Source organism: Ursus arctos, unplaced genomic scaffold (genome assembly GCF_023065955.2).
Source record: "Ursus arctos isolate Adak ecotype North America unplaced genomic scaffold, UrsArc2.0 scaffold_14, whole genome shotgun sequence".
Taxonomy (NCBI): Eukaryota; Metazoa; Chordata; class Mammalia; order Carnivora; family Ursidae; genus Ursus; species Ursus arctos.
Window position 1 is genome coordinate 57645224 of NW_026622808.1, and position 23961 is coordinate 57669184.

The 23961-nt window shown below is 38.2% G+C and overlaps 1 protein-coding gene across 8 annotated transcripts in view; it reads left to right on the forward strand.

Moving 5' to 3' along the window:
* The window catches only part of LOC113256632 (contactin-4), an 877814-nt gene that overhangs the window by 740409 nt on the left and 113444 nt on the right, over positions 1 to 23961 (forward strand). For all 8 annotated transcript variants that reach the window (XM_057311891.1, XM_057311888.1, XM_044385021.3 and 5 more), the window contains one exon: positions 11815 to 11965. In XM_057311891.1, the coding sequence (XP_057167874.1) occupies positions 11815 to 11965 (151 nt within the window). The remainder of the gene's footprint in view (positions 1 to 11814; positions 11966 to 23961) is intronic.

Sequence of the window (23961 nt, forward strand, 5' to 3'; positions counted from 1 at the left end):
GGGTTCAAGGCCTGTGAGTTGGGAGTCACTGCTTCATCTTTTACAGATTTTTATTTCAAATCATTTCTGACTGGATTCCAAATGAATTCTTGATCTGAGTCCTTTCCTAAGTGCCCTGAGGTCAGCAAGCCAAAGCAGTGAAGATAAGAGGAAAATGCCTGAGAAATTACTTAACCATTCTGATTTCAACCATGTTGAATATGAGAACAAGAAGGCATGTCAGTAAATGATACAGGCCAAACAGTGGTAAAAATAGTAAGGCTTCCAGGAATTCAGGAAAGAGAGTTTGGCTAATGGACTGGGCTGGTCAGCTGAGCTTTGAATAGTGATGTATATTTGGACAGACAGAAAAGAAGACCAGGAATATTCCAGATCAGAGTGAAATGGCCTTAACAAAGGCTCAAAGTTATAAAACATCTGGACAGTTTCCTGCACATAGGGAATCCTGAATGTTTTAAAATTTTTAATTCAAATATATAAGGTGTATGGGCAAAATTTAAATTAGATGGAAAAAAATAATTGAGAACCAATTTTAGAGATCTTGAATAACAAGCTTAGAAGGTCCTTCTTTAATATCCCATTTTCACATCCAAAAAAATCATATTAATATACTCTAAGTGAACTGAAGGACAGTTAAGTGTTGAAAGAGTAAATCCCTGGAGTTCATTTTAAATAAATGAGGGAGAAGACATTTCACTATTTAAAAATACACATAAATTAATATTGGTTCACTTGGGTAAGCTATAATACGATTGTATTCCACAAGTCACTTTGGTTCTTAAAGAATAGCAGTAGTTTGACTATTTGGGGTCAAATAATTGATTTGTTTTTACCTTTCTCAGAATCAAGGTGAATTCAAATTGAATCAAGAAACACAATGAAAACAAGATACTTTCTTATCAGGAAGAAAAAAATAAGAATCTTGGTTTCAATTACTGATCAAATACCAGGATCCCCCAGTGCTAGAGAGGAGATTCCCTTTCATGCTAGGTAATAAACCTAGAGTCATGAATAAGAGATGGTTAGGAAGCATATATTTAAGAGGCTTTTCCCTTGGTCTTGTTTTATGTGTTCTGAGTATTCAATGTGTATGTAACATATCTATATTTAATGGATTGAAACTGCTAAATAATTAATGTAGGTGCTGGGTGATTTACTCACTGGTTGGGAGAATAACATAGACTTTTACCTTGAGGTCAGTCTGTTAGAGTAGGCCTGGTTTTGAGTATATCAAATAGAAATGTCCTTGTCTGTGACTGATGTATCACCATTGTTGGCTTAGTGTTCCTCAAGGCATCTATTCCCAGACTTTTTCTCCCATCTTAACCTATGTCATGGAAGAGGCTGACTGTGTGATGTACTCCTATTGATATCCCTGGGTCCCTGGGTGATACCATCATTCCATCCTTCTCTCCCACTCATGAAGGTGTGTTGGAATTAGGGTGAATAGAGTCTGATAATCATGGGGAACTTGGATCTTCTATAAAACCTAACTTAAAAAAATTAAGTATCTTGTTGGTAAAAATTTAAATTTTCTACTGTAACATTTCTATTCATCTTTGGTATTGACGTCTGCTTAGATGATCATAGTGGTGATGGGGACTGCTGGTTGAATCACCAACCTCGAGGTTTTCTGTGATGCTCCAATTAGAATGCTTATGCTGTATATATAATCATGGGGTAAGGAGAGGGCACAACTAAGGTCCCAGAAGCAGAAGCAGAAGCAGGGATTGAGGCACCTCTGAGTCATTACAGGAGTGTGCTTTAGGGAAAAGCCTATAAAAGAAAGCAAGACAGGAAAGGGGAGGGTGGGGAGCTGAGCAAGGTCACAATCTGGCCTCTATCTCATCCTGGAGAGGGACATCTGGATCATAAACTGCATCTCAGAGTTGTTCCCACCTGAAGCAAGCAGCATAGCCTTTTCTAAAATCTCTGTTTATCAGTCCATCTTTGGGCTGCCCCTTAGGTGGCAGTGACAGTAGGGGATGGAGTGGTGACATGGGTGCAGATGGAGCAAAACCTCCCAATTTCCCAGGGAAGGGGGCAGCTGGAGGGTGGTAAGCAGCCAACACTCAGAGCAGGTAGGGCTAGAAAAAAGAATCTGTGTGAGAGTGCCACCAGCATTCTCTACAGAGAACAAGTAATTGTACCAGACCAAGATGCTTTGTTACTTTGTCCAGTTTACCTGGATCATAATGGGGAGTGTGACTAGTTTACTAGAGTATCTTTGATTTTGAAATGGGTTGAACTATCCCTACGAGCAAGTAGGTCTTTTGACTATGAACTGACTTTATCAGGACTGTATAATGGAACAGAAATAGCTTCTGCCTTGAGGAGTTTCTGTCTGATGCTTCTGTAGTGTGAGGATTCTCCTGGCCTGTGTGGTGGAGGACATCTAACCCTGGAAGGACGCTCAAATACCATTAAGGAACTGATGGTCCAATTAAAGTGAGGTGCAGGCTTGAGCAATTATTTGGTTAATTTGGCATTTATCCAGATGATTGGCTCTCAAATGAGGAAAACATTAAGGCTAAACTGAAAGTTATTTCACAGGGGGCTTTCACAAGGGCTCATCTGCATGTGAGTCTGATTTCTCAACTGCCTCGTTGAGCCAGATTACAAAATAATCAAATGTGCTGAGTGTGATCAGCATCCAGTGAGAGGACAAGGGCCTTTCTTACCCAAATGTAGTCATCTAGGCAGGAGCTTTACTAAAACTGTCATGAAGACGGAAAGCTATGTGCTTGGGTCTCCAATTCCAATTTGATATTTTTAACAAGTCACTAAGCCTTCCTTTATTGGTAAAATGAGTATGCCATTATTCAGCTTACTGCCAAAACTGAGAGATCCCATGTGAAAGCTTTTTTAAAGCTTAGAAGTATTTGTAGCAATATCAGAAGTGTTTTCTTGTTGTTAACTAGTATCCGTACTGAAATCATGTAGACAGTCTTCAAATCACTGGCAAACCCCATTTCTGTGATTCTCAGATTTTGCTGATGACAGTCATCTGGGGAGGTTCTTAATATCCTGATGCCCCACCATCCTCCATATCAACGAATTTAATCTCTGGGCCTGGGAGCCAGGTGTGATTCCAGTGAACAGCACAGTTTGGGAACTACTGCCCTAACTGATCAGATCAGAAGGACATTACTTTTTCGAAGGTATTCAGATGGCTGAGTCCTACCCCCAGATTTTCTGATAGAGTAGCTGGGGTGGGGCCTGGGGAGCTGCATTTTGAACAAGTTCCTGGGTGATGCTGATGCTGCTGGTCCATGATCACACGTTTGAGAACCACTATCCTAAAGCAGCAAACTTATCCTAGGTTGTGTGTGAATGTGTCTGTGTGTGTTTTACGTTGAATACAATCTACCTAGCAAATCTTCTGCTTCGGATCAAGACTCTGAATCTAAAATCCTCCTGTAGAAGGGAAATATCAGGCATCAGACATTCCCACCATGGCCTAAGGCCCCATTTCACTAAGTAGGATTACGCACACAGAGAGACTTCACAGGCTGACATGTGAGGACTCGTCTAAGATGGTTAGCTTGGCTCTGGTGGCTTCAAGCCAACTGAAGTGAGGGGCACCTGGCTGGCTCAGTCAGTGGAGCATGTGACTCTTGATCTCAGGGTTGTAAGTTCAGGCCCTGTGTTGGGCATAGAGTTTACTTTAAAAAGCCAACTGAGGGGAGACATTGAAATCTGAGGGGTAAATACTATGACAGTTCCTTACATGAGTTCACCCAAGGAAATGTCTTCACTGAGCTAGAATTTTAAATGTAACTCGGGAATGTAGCCCAAGGTATCACTGAGCAGTGACACCATGTATTATCCTACAACTAAAATCTCTGAGTTTTCTGTAAAACTGCTATGAATCCATTATTCATTTAGAAGTCCACAGTTTTTTGGTTTTGGGGGTTTTTTTTTAGGGGTCAGGGCGGAGGGCCAGAGGGAAAGGGAGAAGGAGAATCTTAAGCAGGCCACACCCAGTGTGGAACCTGACATGGGGCCTGATCTCAGGACCCTGAGATCACAACTTGTGCTGAAATCTAGAGTTAGTTGCAGTGCACCTGGGTGGCTCAGTCAGTCAAGGGTCTGCCTTCAGCTAAGGTCATTATCCCAGGGTCCTGGGATCGAGTTCCACATAGGGCTCCCTGCTCAGCAGGGAGTCTGCTTCTCCCTCTCCCACTGCCCCTTCTGCCACTTGTACTCTCTCTCTCTCTCTCAAATAAATAAAAAATCCCAAAAAACAAAACAAAAAAATGATTTGGTCACTTAACCAACTGAGCCACCTAGGTCCCCCAAAAGTCCACAGTTCTTTACCTAAAGAGCTATCCAATAAATTCTCTTACATTCTAGAACCAGAAAGAAAGTTTAAATCTTTTAGCAAAACTACATGTTTCCTTTTACTCACCAGTGAGGAACATGCTCTTCTTCTTCCTTCTGTACACCACATTGACATGTCTGCTTTGGCTTCCAAAGTTCGCTCTATCATGCCAAGTCTAGTACAATTGTTTCCTACCCTCCAATATTTGACTTTAGCCATATTCTAAATGCATTTGTTACTTTTTTTTTTTTAAGATTTTATTTATTTATTTGACAGAGATAGAGGCAGCCAGTGAGAGAGGGAACACAAGCAGGGGGAGTGGGAGAGGAAGAAGCAGGCTCATAGCGGAGGAGCCTGATGTGGGGTTCGATCCCAGAACGCTGGGATCACGCCCTGAGCCGAAGGCAGATGCTTAAACGCTGTGCCACCCAGGCGCCCCGCATTTGTTACTTTTTATCTTTAACCATTACCTACACAAGTCTTCCTGAATTAGTGAATCAATAAATAAATGAAATGAAATAATTATTTTTTCCCCTCTGCCACCTTCTAACAACAAATAGATTCTATTTTGGTAGTCCAGAACATATTAGAATTGGCATTCAAGAAGATTTAACAGTGATTTTCAAACTTCTATGCAAGTATAAATTACTTAGGGATCTTGTTAAATTTAGATTCTGATTTCAAGTCCTGGATAGAGCCTGAGATTCTGCATTTCTAACAAGCTCCCATGTGATCACCAGTGTTTCTTCTCTGGGGATCACATTTTCAGTGGCAAAAATAATAAAATTGTAAATTCTCGGGTCCCTCCTGGTGGGTAGAGTTCAGGAGTGTATATGTACGCTTGATAAGCTCCTCTAGGTGATTCCCATGATCAGTTCACTTTAGGTGCCACAGCTCTGGAATCTGCTTTGTAAATCTCTTTGGTGCCCAATCTTAAGCTATCAGAACAGAGTAGCTTTATAATTTAAAAAGCCGGTGGGGCTTGGAGAGCAGAATAATGACGAGGCTGTTCTCTTTTTATCACCACTGTACATACAGTTAATCCATGTTTCCATTGTTGAACCCAGTATTGACAGAAGCTCTATCAATCATGTGAGATGATTTCTACCAGAAATAAAGCATTTGCATAAGGAGCAGTCCAGCTTTTTTTTCCCCAACATCAGCAGACAGTGGTTCTTCTACATTCCTGAAGAAATTAATTTTACACTTAATGTAAGGCAGTTTGCTTTTAATGAAGCCTTTTGAATGTGGTTGAATGTGAACATAGCACAAAGGCAAAATCTGTGTTCTCTTTCCATGTTAAAATCCCTTTAGTGAGGAGTTTTGGAAGGAACACGATAAGCTAGAAATCAGTCACTGCTGGATAACGTAAACATTGCCTGTCCACACTGAAGGTTTCTCTTGAGCCTGCATATCTAGGGAGGGCATGTATGACTGAATCCCTTAAAACTGTGATACCTTGATTCACAGAGCCTTAGAGAACAAAATGAAACCATCAAAGGAAATGCAAGGGTGTCGAAATTCCTATCTTCTCAGCCCTGAGTTGGTTGTTTGAGAGTGCCTGGGGAGGAAAGAGGAGATCATGGTACTGCTTCAGAGAAGGGCCCAAACCTGGGGAAAGCTGAACTCCCAGGGCCCACTTGACCTGTTACTGTCCCTTAAGAGTGTGTTTGGGGAAAGTGGAGAAAGGAAGTTATGTCTTGAAGCTAGCTCGTACTGACAGTAGCTGAGTCTATGTATCCTCTCAGCTTAGTATTCATTGACTTCTTGTTGGTAACTTGAAATTGGCCACGATGGAAGTATTTATACCACAGAAATTGGAGAGCACTAAAAGCTAAGCTCTTTGGGGTTTCGTTCTGAGAGCCATTTCTTAAACAATCTACCATCACACCAGATGGTTTCAAAGTAGTTTAAGAATATAAACAGCCCAGATTGTTTTTCTTGGGTAATTCTACTTCATTTACTTCATTATACTAAAGACCCAACTCCAGAAAGAATGGAGTATCCTGTATACAGGCCAGGAAGTCCAAGAAGCCATCAATAACCTCACTTGGCGGGAAGAAAGGGTTGTGGTATCCAGGCAAAGCATCATGAGAAGAGAATTTCCTATTTTGAACTGAACTCTGAGTTCTCGCCTACAACATACATTTATTCAACAAAGACTGATTAAACATCTACTTTGTGCCAAACACTGGGCTCAGTAACGGATATATAGATCCATAATACATAGCCTCTTCCTTCAAGGCACTGATGATCTAATGATAACAAATGCTACCATGTATTAGCCACTGAAATTCTAGGATTCTCTCTACCACATTCTAATAACTCTCTTTTGTTCATTCAACAAACATTTCTATCTCATAAGAAAGTTACAATCAAATAGGACATTACAATACTATACACTACTTGTCTAACCAAGGACATGAATCTGTGTGAGTATTTAGGACATTGTGCCAAATGTAATAAAATCACTAATTTGGACTGATATAAGGAGGTCATAGTGATTACAGATATTTAAAAATGCATACTGTCTTAAATAGGGTAGCTCAAAGGAGATTAACAAGGGTTTAGCAGGTGAAGCTCTTCAAACACGTAAGAATGATTTTTAGTCAACATGTTAATTGCTATATAAGATATAATGTTCTAAAATGGCTTTAAAATGTTTTGCTTGGAATAAGAAAAGAATTTTCCAACCACGTCTCCACTATTAATTTTTGGCTTTTCAAACCTTTTATAAAAAGAAGGGGAAAAAAAGGCTAAGCCTGATCCTACTTGTTGGCAGAGAAAATGTTGAGAAATCTTAAAATGGTTCCTGTGCTCAAAAGTATTTGTCAGTTACCATAGTGCCTGAAATGCCAACATTAAGGAAGTATTTTTCATCTATATCTGAATGGATGAGATACCACTACTCAGCAATAAAAAAGCACTAACTGTTGATATGCACAACTTGGATGGATCTCAAGAGCATTAGGCTGAGTAAAAAAAATATCTGAAAAGGTCACATACTATACGATTCTGTGTATAAAATATTCTCCCAAAATGACAAAACTATAGAGATGGAGAATAGATCAGTGGTTTCTAGACATTAGGGAGAACTCGACAGGAGGGAGGTGGGTATGGCCATAAAAGGGTTGCACAAGAGAAATCTTTGCGATGATGGAATACTTCTGTTCTTCATTTCAGCAGTAGTTATTCAAGTCTGCATGTGTGATAAAATAACATAGAACTAAAGACACATATTGTACCAATGATCACATTCCTTATTTTGATATTGTATCATGCTCAGGTAGGGTATAATCACTGGGAGAAGCTAAGTGAAATATACATGACCTCTCTATCTTCATAACTGTACATCCATAATTATTTCCAAATAAAAAAATTTGTTCAAACCAAGATGAATTTATTTGGCCCTAAAAAGTGCCTTTATATTTCAGCATAAAGCCCCCTAATAATGGTGGTGGTGGTGGTGGTGGTAGTGGAGATAGCAGAGAGGAGGAGTAGGTATGAAGCAAATATTGGGCTAAGTACTTAATATACAATACATGTATTATTTCATCTATTCTTCAAAACAACCTTGTGACTATAAATATTGTAACTTTTGTTTTACAATAACCATCCCAAAGGAGCAGGAGCCCATAAACATAAGAGCTATCACAGTAGGAGGAAACCTGGGTAAGCAGGGCATTCAATGAATTTGACCAAAACAAGCAGGGCACAGGTGTGAGGAACATAGAAGGGACACATCATGCTGATAGTAGAATAGAAAAATCTTACTTCAGAGTTTTGTTGAGTCTCCTTGTGAATATCATCCCTGGTTAGAGACGGCTGATTTTGAATCCACCATTCTGAAATGATGAACCTAGAAAGAAGAGTCCCACTGTAACCAGCCTTCTAGTTATCTACCCAGCAAGCCAGAAAAACCTTGGGGTTTTAAACTCTGATACTAGTATTACCTCTTCAGTGGTGAAAACATTTCAATGAACCATTAACTCTAGGTTTCTTTTTATGGATTGATGAGGCAATAATTAAAGATAATACATAAAGGTTAAAATATTCTAGACTTCTGAACTTCTAAAAAAGCCGAACTGAATAGTCTCCATCGACTGGCAATGTTGCCAGTGATGTTTCTACAGACTAAGTGCAAAGAACTGCCTGCAGAATTATCCTTTCCTCTTCAATGATAAAAATCACACTCATACATTTCCCAAATGTGACTCCCTCTGCACATCTAGTCAAGGAGTTATCATCCTTGCTTTCTCTCTTGAGAAATGATACTAAGTCACAAAACTTTTGTTTTCAAGGGTTCTTTTAGCCACTTTAAATACCCTTGACATGTGACCAAGAGTCATTTAATTCAGTAAAACCAAACAGTTGAGAATTACAGAGAGAGCTTCTTTTAGCCGGGTGCTTCTCATAGATCATGTAATGTTAATGGATTAAAGATCATTGATAAATAATAAAAAGTTGTATTTTCCAAATGGAAGGGGTTCTGTAATGACTCGTTCCAACACTGAGAGAGCAGTGCCCTCTAGTAGTTGATGTAAGAAATATTATCCTCTAAGTGCGTTAGATTTAGCAAATTAGGAGCCCCCAGTATCTGAGCGACTCTCAGACTCAACTGAGTAATTTGACAATTGGTTTTACCTTTTCTGAGCTATTAAGAACCTACTGAAGTTTCACCTTCAATGTGTACTAAATTTTTAAGTGCCAGCAAAGGTTGGGTTCTAATAGTGCTCTACTGGGGACCTTACCAGTAACTTTTAAAACCTAATTTTTCTGTGAATGTCAAATTTAACAGGCTCCTTTCACTTAAATACAGGGTACAGACCGGAAAAAACATCATTCCATACACTTAAGGGTATCTTAGGTGCAATAGATGGTCACAAAACCGCAGAACGTTCAGAAAACCATTAATGGGTCAAGTATTCACAAACTGATGAAGGTTTGACAATTTTGTCTTAAAAAGCACTGCAGCTTCCTGTGGAAGCTGATAGATTTGCAGGCTTAAATAACAAAAGAACTAAATTAAGCAAATTAAGTAAACAAAGGGAAAAGATTTGAATTTATCATTCTGTTTTTATTAGTGAAAGATGTTCAAAGCCACACTTATCTCTAGGATATCCAAAAGATAATATGCACATAAACAGTACAGTAAAAATGCTTCTGAAACTGGGAGGTGTGTTTTCTGTCTTCTGTGTGGCCGATATCGTGCTATTTCAAATCTCGTAAAAGCCATATATAGTTTTTTAACAAATACACCCATGTGTTGTGCACGGTTTGATTTATGTAAACTCATTTCAAATGCAACTGCAGAATTCCTCCTGAACAGATGAAAAATGTCTGCCTAAAGTGATAAAAATGTGTGTGTAGAAAGATAGTTTTAAGAAGGGATTTTTATATAATACAGATTTGTAACTCTCACAAAATACTCTTTTTCAAAAACTTCTAGAAATTTGATTTTTTTTTGTTTTACATTAATGTGTCAATTCAGGTATATACTTAAGATGAAAATGAGTCTGTTGTGCTAGAAACCTTTCTGTTTTGCATGCTAGCATGTATGGGAGTGGTAAACGGGGGAATGATGTCCGTAGAACATAAATGTTGGGTTTGTTCATGTATTTCACGCCTAGCAGCAATCAAACACAGAGCTCACTAACTCAGATCAACACAGTATCTGAGGCAAAACTACGCTGCCCACAATTCCCCTCACCTACATTCTTGCTTAGTTTGACCATGTAACATGGCATTGCTGATAGCATGGTTCTCCTGAGTCTTTCCACAGATTTTACTTGTTTCAAAGTCTTTCCAGTTTTACTTGTTTGCTTGAGTTTAGCAATCTCAACTCTTCCTTCTGTCTTTCATCGAGCGGTCTTCACACACACACACATACAACTCACCCATACATGTTCTGTAGTTTTTTAGTATTTATTAAGAATCTCACTTGTCTTTTTAATCATGCTAATATATTTATTCAAGGAGTGATTGGGTGTTAGGTTTTTTTTTTTTTTTAGCATGTTGTTACATAAATATTGAGTAGGTCTGCCCTGACCCTATCTTTCTCATAATCCTATAATTTTTATTGCGTGACTTTGCAGATCATACTAGGAATACATTTATCTCATTACACCAGAAACATCAATAACAACTTGCACATTACTTATTAATTGCACTTATCATTATAGAATTGTGCTCCGAATTGTAGACTCCCCTCTCGAATCCAAGGTACACAGATCAAGATATCAATTGCCTACTAAATTCATCTACTTAATTTCACCTTCACATAATAAAACTAGCTCCTGTCATATATTGCATCACCCCTTTAAAAAGTAACCTTCCCACTTTTCTTTCTAGAAAATTACTGAAAATATTTCCAAAACAAAAGCACTTAATAAAAATTTAACATGCTTTCACCAAAGCTTATTTTTGTTTTATTTTTTTTATATCACTAGTATCTGGTTTGGTTGCAATTAAGAAATTGATTCCCATTCTCCCCACCCACGTACATACACGCTCACTTTCTGTCTTCCTTTAAGTAATTTGTGGTATTTAAATTTCACGTTCAACATGATCTAAAATCTAGAATTCTATTAGGTCAAACTGCAGGGAGTCAGGAGTTTTAAATATAGTGAAATTAAGGTTCCAAGAGATGAATCCCTACTCAAAAGAGATCCTAGATCACCTTAATTTAATAGTTAATTAAGAAGAAATCTCCGAAGAAAATGGAGATTTTTTCAGAAAGGCGTCTTTTAAATTCCTTCCGAGAGGATACAAATATGTATCTGTTGTTTTAGGAAAGCAATAATTCTTTAACATTATTTTCATATAACCACCTGAGTTATAAATGAGTTTTGGAACACTCATAGTGAGCATGGAATTGAGTTTTCTAGGAGCAAGCTCCAGTTTATCTTGCATGAGCCAAGCATTGCATTTGGCAACAGTAGCAGAAAGCTGGACAAAGCCCTTGTTTTTAAGGAGAAGCTCTGAGGGTGATGATATAGACATTTCTGCATGTTCTCTCATGGAGACACGCACAGAGTGCTAAGGGACAGAGCAGAGGCAGAAACTGTTATTAAAGAGGGAATGCTCTAACCTACCTAATCAGAAAAATGCCCTGTGGATTTTCTTGTTTGTTTTTTTATGGTTCCCTGAAATTTTAAAATTTTTATTCATTTGAACATAAAATAATTTTTTAAGAGTCCTTCAGTAGAGTGATGGAATGTTCTGTATCTTGATCTTTATAGTGCAGTATGTCCAATTCATCAAGCTGTACACTTAAAACTGGTGCATTTTACCATATATAAATTATACCTCAATTTTAATAAACCCATCAAAATGTACAGTGCTACTCTTTTTACTTTAGAAAAAATTTAACTTCCCTTTGATGCCCAAGGCAACAATAAATGCACTGTAGAAAGAAAAAGGCTAAAACATAATCTAGCGAGGTTTTTTTCTTCCATAATAATTATTTGATTCTCTGTATTCTCTTCCAGCTGTGGGTCCGGATTTTTCGAGAACCCTCTTAAAAAGAGTAACTCTTGTCAAAGTGGGAGGTGAAGTTGTCATTGAATGTAAGCCAAAAGCTTCTCCTAAACCTGTCTACACCTGGAAGAAAGGAAGGGACATATTAAGAGAAAATGAAAGGTACTATCTTGAGATATTTTTAATAGTTGATTAATCTATAATAATTTATTTGTCTGTTATTAATAGTTCTAGAGGGAGGAATTTACTATCTGCTATTGGTGGACTAAATGTTAATCAAAGACCTGAAGTTTTGGGAAAGGGTGGTAAATCAGCTGGTCTCTATAATTCTTCTTGTTGTTAAGATTCTCCAAAGCCCTTCCTACAGAGAGAGATTGCATGATCCCTGTTGACTTTCATAGCTGCTCAAAGATGAGCAGCTAGAAAAACCTTCCTGAATTTGTTGATTCACCAACTTTTCTCCATACTACTACTTTTTGCTTAAACAAAGAAAGCCAGTGTGTCTTTGCTATGACAACTTCTCAAATATTTGGCAATGGCTATTATGTCTCAATAGTTTCTCCTTTTTTTTTTTTTGAGGCTAAATATTGCTAATTCCAAAACTCATTTTCATATAACATAGTTTTGATTATTTTAGTAACATCTTTTTGAAACAACAGTTTTTTTCTTTCTGACATACAACTCTTGTGTATTTCCTTTTATATGTGAATTGCATTTAGACTGCATGCTGTTTATACGGTGTAAATATATACATATATATATATATATATATATATATATATTTTATATATATAAAATGGGTTGTTTGGGGTTTTAGGTCAAATTGCACCAAATGGCAGGTATCTGTAAGACCTTTTCTTGTCTGTCACCCTTATAAAATATCCCCCATGCCTTTCTGTAACCTACTCAATCTGTTGGAAAATGGTAATTATGCATGAGTCTATGTTACAGCATTTACTAGCTGTATATATAATGATTTTAATTGATGCTAAAGGTCAAGTACTCAAGGATGCAATGTGGAAGCCTGTAAAAATGTATCCATATCTACCCTTTGTGCCCGTACACCTTTAGATTTGCATATGCAAATTAGATCTTTGCACTGATGATGTTGTCCTTATTAATGATTTTTGCAAACAAACTTGATATGGTTTATAGGTGGTGTATTCATACACATATTTAAATTTGTAATATATATCCCTTCCTGATTTCTCTTATATTAAGGAAGTAGTGTAATTCACTGAATATTGGCATGGTGTTCAAATTTGGAGCCATACTTGAATCTTGAGAACACAGTTTTTTATTTTACCTCTATGTTTACCAGAAGGTGGCATGTAAGATTACTTTTAATAGTTATGCATTTACTTTGTTTATTAAAACACAATTGAAATATAACTAGTATATACCACATGTAATGCTTAGACTAAGGGTACCTTGTAATTTTTTAATTTAACAATGATATAAAGAAAAAGTACTTTAAAATAATATAGGTAATAGACAGACATGTCGAAATCCATGAATGAATGAAGTTAGAGTAACATTATTGTAACAAACAACGTGCAGTGATTTAAAACAACAAAAGTCTATTTGTAATTTACACTGCATGCCCCTCAGGGGTCTGCGGGTGGCTTCGCTGCGCTCAACAGCCAAGGCTGGTAGAGTAGCACCATCCAGGACATCAGTATTGCAGAAGGAAAACAGAGTGGCCAAACATGCCACTGAAAGCGTTTGCCCACAAATGAAACACTTCATTTTCACTCACATTTCATTGGCCAAAACAAGTCACATGCTCTTCAAAAGTTCACTTTAGCAAGGAAATACAATCTTAGTATATGTCTAGAAAAAAGAAAAGAAAAAAGATAACCTAATATTTTGAACAGTATTAACGACTGCTTACCACTGCTATAGCTTAACCATTGTTACATACTGATTAAATTACCTTTGGAAAAATGGTATATCAATATCAAGAACTCTATCTGATGAGTGAATTTCATTGATTGTTTCTACCACTTGACTTACCACAAAGCTTTTCTCTCTCCAGTTTTCATTCTTTCTCCTACTGATTTGATTAATAGGATTCACATATTGCTTCAGCATTTATATGGCACTAAAGATGTATTTGAACTGAGGAAACTCCCCATCATTATCCAAGTCTTGCTATTTATCACCTCCACCGCCAGAGTCACCAGGCATGACCCAAACTGTCAGTATTAGCACTTCCTTCTCCACTTGGGTGCTGTGTACTCACAGCTCTGCTCCTTCCTTCTACCTCACTCAGGTTGTATTAAGCAGACAGACTGATTTGGGTAATGTAAATGAGTCCCAAAGCTGACCAGGTATAATATAAAGGGAATGATGGTGTGCCCCATCCAAGGGAGACACCTGCCACTCAATTCTAGCATTATTGCTGCCATAGGGAGTTGCAGGTCAAGTGCCTTCCTATCTTTTCATTCTTCAAGAGAAGCTAGAAATCTGGGCTTTTATTTGAACTCTCTTCATTTTTAAATGTCAGTAACTCATTTTTTTTTTTAATTTTAATGTTAGTACAACATGGGTCATGCATCCATAGACCAAGTTTTCTCTGTGAGTCACTGGATTTTAACCTCTGAGAAAGATTTAAACTCAATTGTACATCTCATAATTTCTGAAAAGGGTGAAAAATAAGACAGATCTTAATATTTTCTCACTGGCAGAGAAGAAATTTTGCCATTTTTCTCCCTTTTTTCTGGTAAAGGAGAAAGGCAACTAAGTGGGTAAGTAAGCAAAACAATTCATGAGTGAAAAATTTTAGAACTCCTATTTTAGGAAAAGATTGACACTTTTAGACTAACACAAAAGGCAAACTTCTTTGTGCCCAGTGCTGAGTTATAGTTTCTAATGCACAGACTTATAAGCCCTAATCCTCTTTTGAGATGTGAAATCTTAAGAATCAAAGGGCAAACCTTTAACCTTTGAGTAAAAAGTTATTAATATCTTAAGTACAAAATGCTGGTATAAGCAGTGTTTTGGTGAAACAAAACTTTATGATCAAGCACCCGTTTTTAGTAATGTTCTCCCTTCGTTTTGACTGACTTTGCCAAACACTGCTTAGTACATATGTAATTTCTTTAAGCAACTGCCTGCAAACGAATTTACAATAAAAGTATATGAAGCAATAGTTTTAAGTTTTTATCTTATTTAATCATACGGTGATATTGTAGTTATTCCAGTGGATATAGATGCAGAACGACTGGTTTAATGTTAGCACGTAAACTATTTTAAAAATATGTTTTTATGCGTTTATTTTGATTTTTAATGCCTTTAGAAATTTAAAGCATATTCACAGTGGCCTTGTCTATGTGAAGCATCTAAAAGAAAGATTGAATTTTTAACTTTCATAGCTTTGTAATTATGTACATAAAACATTTCTTTTTCTCCTGTACACGTTTCCAGCTACCAGAGTGTAGGCAATATCAGAGATTTAAAACAGGTATGACATGTCACAAAGCCCAAGTACTTGAGTCTTCAGGAAACACCTATCGTCACCATCAAAGCAGCAAAATTATTTGGATTAAGTGACCAATTAAGCCTACTAACTAATAAGGTTGATAATTTTGTTTACTTTTAGCTTCTAGATAGAAGGCACTTAAAGCAGAAGAGATGGTAGTGTATCTATTAGAAACAAAACATCAAAATACAAAAGTAGGTGAATCACTGATAAAAACCTAGGGTCCTAGAATTATAAGGAGCCTAAGCCCATGTCTGAATCAGGATGGGCTCTTTCGGTGTGACAGAAACCCAAGTCAAGACTGGCTTCAGTACTTTGGCTCACATGTCTGGGAAGGCCGGGGACGGACTGACTGATGACGCAGCAGGCCTCAGGATCTCACACGGTGGCATCAGTACTCTCTCACTCTCTTGTCTCTCACCAGCCCTGCCTTCTGTGCTGACTCCATCTTCCATTGGGCTCTCCTCTCCTGCCGCTAGGACAGCTGTCAGCAGCCCCATCCTGCCTTCTTTTCTAGCTTCTTATAACAATTTCAGAATTGATTTTCACTTAACTGAATAAACCTGCCTTGGTCAGTGTTGTCCCCTGAACCAAATACATTCAAGGAGGATGTGATGCCCTATGTAGGAGAACTTGAGTCACTGATCCTCAGAGGGCACATGGGGCTCCACTTCAAACCACATAGACTGAGAAGGGTTTCCCCAAAGAAATTTAAAGCCCCAATACCAGAACAAGGATAAATGAATGATGAATAAGCAACAATGCCAAATTCCTACTGTAGTCACAGAGCCCACCTTCCAGTCCAGGACAAGGGTTCCCCACAATGGCTGGACTCTTATCCTTCCCTGGCTACATCTAATAATGGGAACCTAACTAATTGTTTGAAGGTTTTTTCTTCAGAACCTATATCCTTGTAACTTTCATTCATTGTGTTTTGTTCCACTTTCTGAAGTTATGCTGACAAATCTGATTTTTCTCCACCCCCAACCCTTTCCTTTATATAGACTGGCAGGCTATGGTCCTGCCCGCTTTCAGTTCTTTCCCAAGCCTAAATGTCCCTGATATTGTTCATATGACATTATTTTCACATCCTCTCACTATCCTGATCATTTCTTTCATTGTTTTTATAAAAGTATGCCACCTAGAATTAAAAGCAGTATTAATAAAGGGAACAAATAGCTTTATTTTATCTCTGTAGCAAAGTATGATAATTACTGTTACATGATGTCTCTAAAGAAGAAAAATTATCTTCAGTGAGCTTAGATTAGTAAGGCAGGCAAGAGTATAATACATCATAGAAAGACCACTTACTCCCAAATGTTATTTTTTAAAAATTATCTTAGTGCTTAAAGGGATAAGTCTAGTTGACTGGAAAATTCACTTAGAGGAAATATTTTACTTCTCGCTGAAGCTGAGGAAGTGAGTGAAATGTTACTCTAGTTAACATTGTGTAAATAAAGACTTCTTATTCTTACTCATGCTTGAGAATTTTTCTCCTCTCTTTTAGACATTAGGCTAATAGATTATGTCAAGCTAGTGGATAATCACTGATACAGATATGCCATTGAATGTGGCTGGAAAGCATCTCAAACTTACAGCCTGCATGTCACAGGCATGGTTTCATAACAGCGGCATGACTCTTCTGTCAAACTAGCCAACTCCAATTTTGTTCAGTGAACGAAGAATACATCGACTTGCCATATGCTAGGCCCTCTGCTTGGTAGTAGGGATAGAGAGAAAGAGGAGACATAAACCCAGGCCTCAAGATGCTCATAGACCAGTGCAGGGGCCTGTAGCAAAATAACAATATGTTTTTCAGTAATCCTAGGGCATATGTCATAAAGGTGATATACTGAGAAGGAACATTGAAAAATGTAGGCCAGCAATAGATTGTGGAGGCCTTGAATTTTATGTCTGCAGAGTTTAGACTTGAACTAGAAGACCCTGGAGAGAATTGAAGGATTTTATGCAAGGAGCGCACTGTCATACAAGTACTGTGAAGGGATTTCTCTGCCTGCAACATGGAAAAGAATCAGAGAGGAACAAGATTGGAGAGGCAGAGAGACCAATTGCAGGCAATAGTCTGGGATGGAAATGAAAAGGGTGATGATTTCAGCCTCTTGAAGATCAACGGGCGTTTAAAGGGTAAAATTTAAAAAGACTTAATGTAATAAGTAGAAAGAGTGTATAAAGAAAGAGGGGGTAAAAACGATTCCTAGGATTCTAACTTGAGCAGCTGGTGCCCGGTTGTGCCAATTGCCACAGCAGGGACTACAGAGAGAGCAAGTTTGAGAGGAGAAAATAAAGAGATTAATATTAACACTTTGAATTTGAAGTGCCTGTCAGTGGCGTTGTCACATTCAAATAAATAGGAATTCCCATTCAAGTATCACTTACTCAGCGAAGATTTTTTTCCCCACTAACCTGTTTAAAATTGTAAAAACCCCATCCTCTTTATCTACTTTATGTTCTCCGTAGTTCTTATCACCATCTAACATACTACATATTCATGAATTCCCCACCCTCCACCCAATCAGAATGTAAATTCCACAAGAACAAAAATGTGTGCAGGTGCGTGTGTGTGTGTATGTGCGTGCTCATGTGTATTTTTGTTACATTTGACTTAAACAATATGATATCTTACAGTCCTGGAGATCAAAAACCTGAAATGGATCTCATTAGGCTAAAATCATGTGTTCCTTCTGGAGACCCTAGGTAAGAATCTATTTCCAGCTTTCTGGAGGCCAACTATGTTTCTCGGCTCATGGCCCCCTTCCTCCATTCTCAAAGCTAACCAAGATGAATCAGGTTGAGCCTTCCCACATCACATAACTCTGACCTCCTTGTGGGCCTCCCTCTTCTTCTTCCTGTGGTGACATTGGGCCCTTTGAGCATATTTTGTTCCATTCTATAATAGGAGCATCTAGGACAATGCCCAGTATAGAGTAAGAGCTCAGTAAATGTGTCCAATAGGAAGTTGAAATATAGGTCTGAGTTTAGGAGAGCAATGAGACCTACATATCGCCAGTAGATAAGAAGCCATGGAGTGGGTAAATTCATCCAGAGTTTTGTCAAATAAGAGCATCTGTGAATCAAAGGGAGTAACCCTGAGGAACAGCCACATACACAAAATGGTAGAAGCAGAGCCTGATGGAAGGATTAAGAAAGCAGACCCAAAGGCATAGAAAAACAAATAGGGGAATGTAACAAACAGAAACCAAGGGAGCAGAAAGGTTCAAGAGGGAACATGCGTTTGATGCCTTCAAGATACCCAACCAAATAATAGCTTGAAGATGACCACTGGGTTTAGGAGCCTTGACATCACCTTGGACAGAACACTTTCAGGCCACTGTGGACCACTTTTGAAGACAGTATAAACATCTACATTCTTAGGCATTTCTTCACAGACTGTAATGTATGTTTAGGTTTGCCTGATCCCCGCAGTCTAATCAGATCAAGTCTAGCATTCCATGAGAATATTCAACCCAAATAGGCATAAAATTCATATTCATGTTTCTTGCCTAGAGACACTGAAGTCTGCCTCCGAGGTGAAATTAGATCATGGCCCTAATATGCCTCTTCTCCCAAAGGCCTTTGGAAGAGTTGAAATTCATGTAATACATGGAGGCAAATCCCAGCGCAGGGCTACAAAACTCCATGCTGTATATAAAGTGTGAAAGCCTGTTCTGAAGACTCTGGCAGTCTGGGATGCAGAGCAAATGTGATGGCAGGTATTTGCCCAAAAGGCCAATCGAATCCTAGTGCGGAAAGGAGAGTTTATTGCTTAAGGCGTTCTGTTTCTCTTCTGGAAGCACAGTGTCTATATATGTGCTTTTAATGAGAAACCTGCACTCAGGATATCTCTTACAGTTGCTGCAGAGCTATATAGCTCTGTTATTAGGAATTCTGCCCTGGGGAACAATTATGTTATTGCAATAATTAGAGGCAGTTCATCTCCATAATAATGGAAATCCTGCCTTGGAGGCAAAACAACATCAAAGCAACATGAGCATCATTGCTCTAGATAGAATCTGTTGCCTGTTTATTGGTAGTACTATATCATTTTAATTTTGCATGTGCAGTTATGGAAATAGAGCTTATCCTGCTCTCCAAATTCAGACCTAGAAATTTCCTCCATTGCCTCAGTTTATCTCTCCTAGAGCCATGGACAAAAATAGTTATGACTTTAAGTCCCCTGAAGTACAGTTGCAGAAGAATTTAGAGAGATTTGTTTTTAAACATTCTTCATGATACACAGACCCAGTGCTGCAGGAGACTCCATGAACTTCTCCTCAGCCACAACCCTTTTTTACCTCAGTAGCGTATGGCACGTTGTATTGCGGTCAGGGGTTAAACTGATGGCCAAATTGAAGCAGGGACTACTACTAACTGTTTGATTCATGTGGTCATGGTATTGGTTATGCCTCAGGACATGCTTAGAAGAGAACTGAATTTTCATGTGGAAGTATCTGAAATAAGGTCCCCAATGTAAAGGCAACACTTGATAAAAAAAAAAAAAATTTTCCAGGTGTCTAATCCTCTTTTTGTTAGTCAATCTTCTGTCCCTGTACTCGTTTCTATTCTTATTATCTCTTGTATGGACTTTGCAACTATTAAACTAACCTCTTAACTGGTTTATTTGGAATCAGCCCTCACTCATATCTTCCACAAGATGTGACTTCCCATATCACATCTCTGATAAATTCAATCCAATAAACATTCATCACACAGTTCCTCTGTACAAGATGTATTTGAGATTATGAAAATAACCTAATTTAAATTTGGGTTCTACAGGTATTATTTAAAAAGGGATGCAATTTCTACAGTGGTTTAAAGGATAGAGACTTTTCATCTTACAAAAGTTATAAATTTTATTTTTTAACAATATATAAAAAATCATTCTATAGTTTTCAACACACATACACATATAGGTAGTTTTATGTATATGCATAGGGAAAAGCCTGGAAGGAATTTTACCAAAATGTCAGAGTTGGTTTCCCTGGGAGTTGGGACTTTGGACTTTTCCTCCTTCCTTCTCTAATCTTCCCTCCTTCTTTCTTTCTTTTTTTCTTTTGAATTTATAAATTTTATATTCGTGAGTATGATTATTTCATTAATGTTCATTTCCCATAACAGGCTGAAGGGGCCATGTGTGTTTGAGCACATGTGTGTTTGAGTACCCCCAACTTCTGGAAGTGTACCTAAAATACTCTAACTACTCAATATTTGTGTATAAACCGTCCAAAATCATCTGATGTTTGGGGGAGACTGGTGGAGAAGGTAGTGGGATATTTAAGTGGAAAGAGTACAAGAATGAAACATATTCAAACGGAAAATAGAGATGAATGAGCAGAGGGAGATAAGGCTGGAAATTTTCTTGGAATCAGGCTTCAAAAGATATTGCATGGCCATCTGAGGAGTTTGCACTTCACTGAGGAGCATGCAGAATTAGGGAATGATTTTGGCATGGGTCTCCACGCTTCCTATTGTTGCCTGTCTTTGATCAGTTGAGTTCAGTGTGTGTACTCAGATAGCATGTGTTGTGATTTACTGTGCACCCATCTGGGAAATCACTTGACCTTCCTAGGGCAGTGTTTCTGCAATCCTAAAACAGAGATCCAGAGGTAGTTTCCAAATTCAGGTCCACAGACCAGGGCTAAGCTTACTGCTGCAGAACCAACAGAGGTACATTTAAAAATGAGAATCCCACTCTTCTTCCCCCAACATTCTTTCTACAGAATTCTGAGATGAGACCCAGGAACATGAATTTGTCTTTACATTTTCCAGGTGACTCTAATGCACCGCTAGGTGTGACACTGTATCAGTGGCTTCCCATTGACCTCAGTACAGACAGCCCATCACATGACCAGTGAGACGCCCTCCACTGGTCCCACCCACCCTCACTCTTCTTCCTGCTTTCTCACTTACTTGCCCTCAATTTTACTTCTTGAAGTAAGAAGTCCATGTGGACCTCCTGTCACCTCTTCAAATGTCCTTACTCCTCCTACAACAAAGCCTTCAAACATGCTATTCTCTCTGTCTGGAATGCTCTTATCCAGGACTTGACAAACTATAGCCCACAGGCCAAAATCCAGCCTGCCACCTGTGTTTGCACAGCCTGCAAGCTGAGAATGGTTTTCCATTTTTAAATGCTAGGAAATAAATCAAAAGAAAAATAGCACTTTGTGACACATGAAAATTAGATGAAATTCAAATTTCAGTGTTCACAAATAAAGTTCTATTGGATACAGCCATACTCATTCATTTACAAATTGTCTAGGCTGTTTTTGCACTATAAGGGCAGGGTTGAACACTTGCAACAGAGACTGCCTGGCCTGCAAAGCCGAAAATATTTACTTTCTGGCCCTTTACAGAAAAGTTTACCAACGCCCAAGCCAACTCATGGCACATTGCTAACAATGCTGGGTATTAAGACATTTTGCTAGGGGCACCTGGGTGGCACAGTCAGTGAAGCACCTGACTCTTGGTTTCAGCTCAGGTTGTGACTTCGTGGGTCATGAGATTGAGCCCCCTCAAGGGCTCAGCACAGAGCCTGTTTGAGTTTCTCTCTCCCTCTCTCTCTGCTCTTCCTCCCACCCTGAAATAAATAAATAAATCTTTTAAGAAAATAAAAATAAATAAAACATCTTCCTAGTAATAGGATCTAAGACCTTCCCTTTGCTTGGTTATTTTTATTTTTATTATTTTGGCTTTATTTTGGTTTGCCGTGCCTTTTACTCATCCTTTGTGACTTAACCTTTTTTTTTTAATTTAAATTTTAGTTAGTGAATATACAGTGCAATATTGGTTTCTGGAGTAGAATTTGATGTTTCATCACTTATACTACCCAGTGCTCATCACAAGTGCCATCTTTAATCCCCATCACCCATCTAGCCCATCCCCCGCCCACCTCCCTCCATCAACCCTCAGTTTGTTCTCTATCATGAGGAGCCGCTTAGGGCTTGTCTCCCCCTCTCCATTTTTTCTTCTCTTCTTTTCCATATGTTCATCTACACAGAGGGTAAAGGATGTTAGAATGGAGAATAAAGTACAAACCTGAACCTTTTCCCCAAATTTCTTTAAAACCAGTAAAAGAATGAAGTGATAGGCAGTCTTCATTCCAGGTTGAGAATCTGTCCTTTACATAGACTGTTTTACATAAGTGTTTTCATTTTAATTTCATGATTATAAAAATTATAAAAGTCTAGTGCAGTTGAAGGAGGAGAGAAGATAGCAATCATGACTTGCTTCCCAGAGTTTTGTAAAATTCAGTTATTGTGACAATATATACACACGTGAAACCATTTGGAAGCCAGTGAAGTTTAAGTTCACATAACAGAACCCAAACAGAAGTACACAGCAGTGCTTGGGGAACAAAGGGGAAGAGACAGTCAGAGTCAGGCAGAGTCTGGCAAAATCAGCTCCAAACAGGAAGTGAGTTTAAGCAAGATGAAGCCAGTCTTGTACAAGAAATGAGGTAAGAGGGATCCAGCCAGGTGGAAGATTTGGTATTTTTAGAGTTGAGATGGAAGAAATGGAAGAAGAATCAGTAGGGAGATGCTTCAGATTCTTAACAAGAGATGATTAACATTACAAAATAATGTTGTCGAATATAAAATAATAGTGACAGAAACACTGTGATACAGTTTGACTCTGAAGAAGCTCAGGAATCTGTGGCTAGTAAGTCAAAATGAGACTTTGATCTCCCTTTGTGTCCCTAGTGCGTTCATGAATAAACCTTGGGCTTTGGGAATCCTTGGGGATTCAGGATACTTATTACTTTGGCTCTTTTCATGTATTTTTTGGTTATCTTGTAGCCATCATTTTTATCCCGTTTGTTAATAATAGTACTAGCAACAACACCTAGCTTTTTTTTCAGTGTTTATGATGCCCTCTGTTAAACATTTCATGTGTGTTCTCCTTTAGTCCTCAGAAAAATATCATGAGATCAATCCTTTTGTTAACCCTAGATTTTAGATAAGAAAGCCTAGGCTCAAAGAGGGTATTTATCGGCTGCAAAGCTCAATGGTAGTTTTAGAGCTGGGATTCAAATCCAAGTATCACTTAGGCCAGAGGCCGTGTCTTTACCAGCTTTGCTAGAAGAAGGAGCAAGCATTAGATGCTTCTCTCAACTGCAAAGAAAACACGAAATCTGGTGATAAGTTAATAAATTATTTTAAAAAACTAAAGCACTGCTTTCATTACCTCTCTTTTAAAGCAGTGGAATATTGCTGGCACCTTTAATATTGGTAAGGTGACTGGTCAGAAGAAGTTTTTACTGTTGTTTGATATTTTTAATAATAAATTGGCAGCCTTTAGATCCATGGCTTTATAGTTTCCTGGGAGGAAGGAGGCATGCTCTGATTTCAGGGCTGGGTTAGAACCATCTAAGTCCCTTAGAGAAGAGGTAAATTAAGTCCTTGAACTACCTCAGCAGTGCCTTTGTTCAGAGAAAATAGCTCTGTAGCGTCAAATGGATTTAAGTGATCATGAAAATATTCAAACCAAAGTGGCATGTAATTAAGAGCAATTAGAACTGAAGTGATGTGACTGGATATTAAAACCAGACATGCAGTGTTTGTGCCTTCTCAGTAGACACAAGGCAGATAATTTGGGCTCCTCCTAACTTTGTCATCTCTAGAAATAAAATCTGCTAGCCTGCTCAGATGCATAG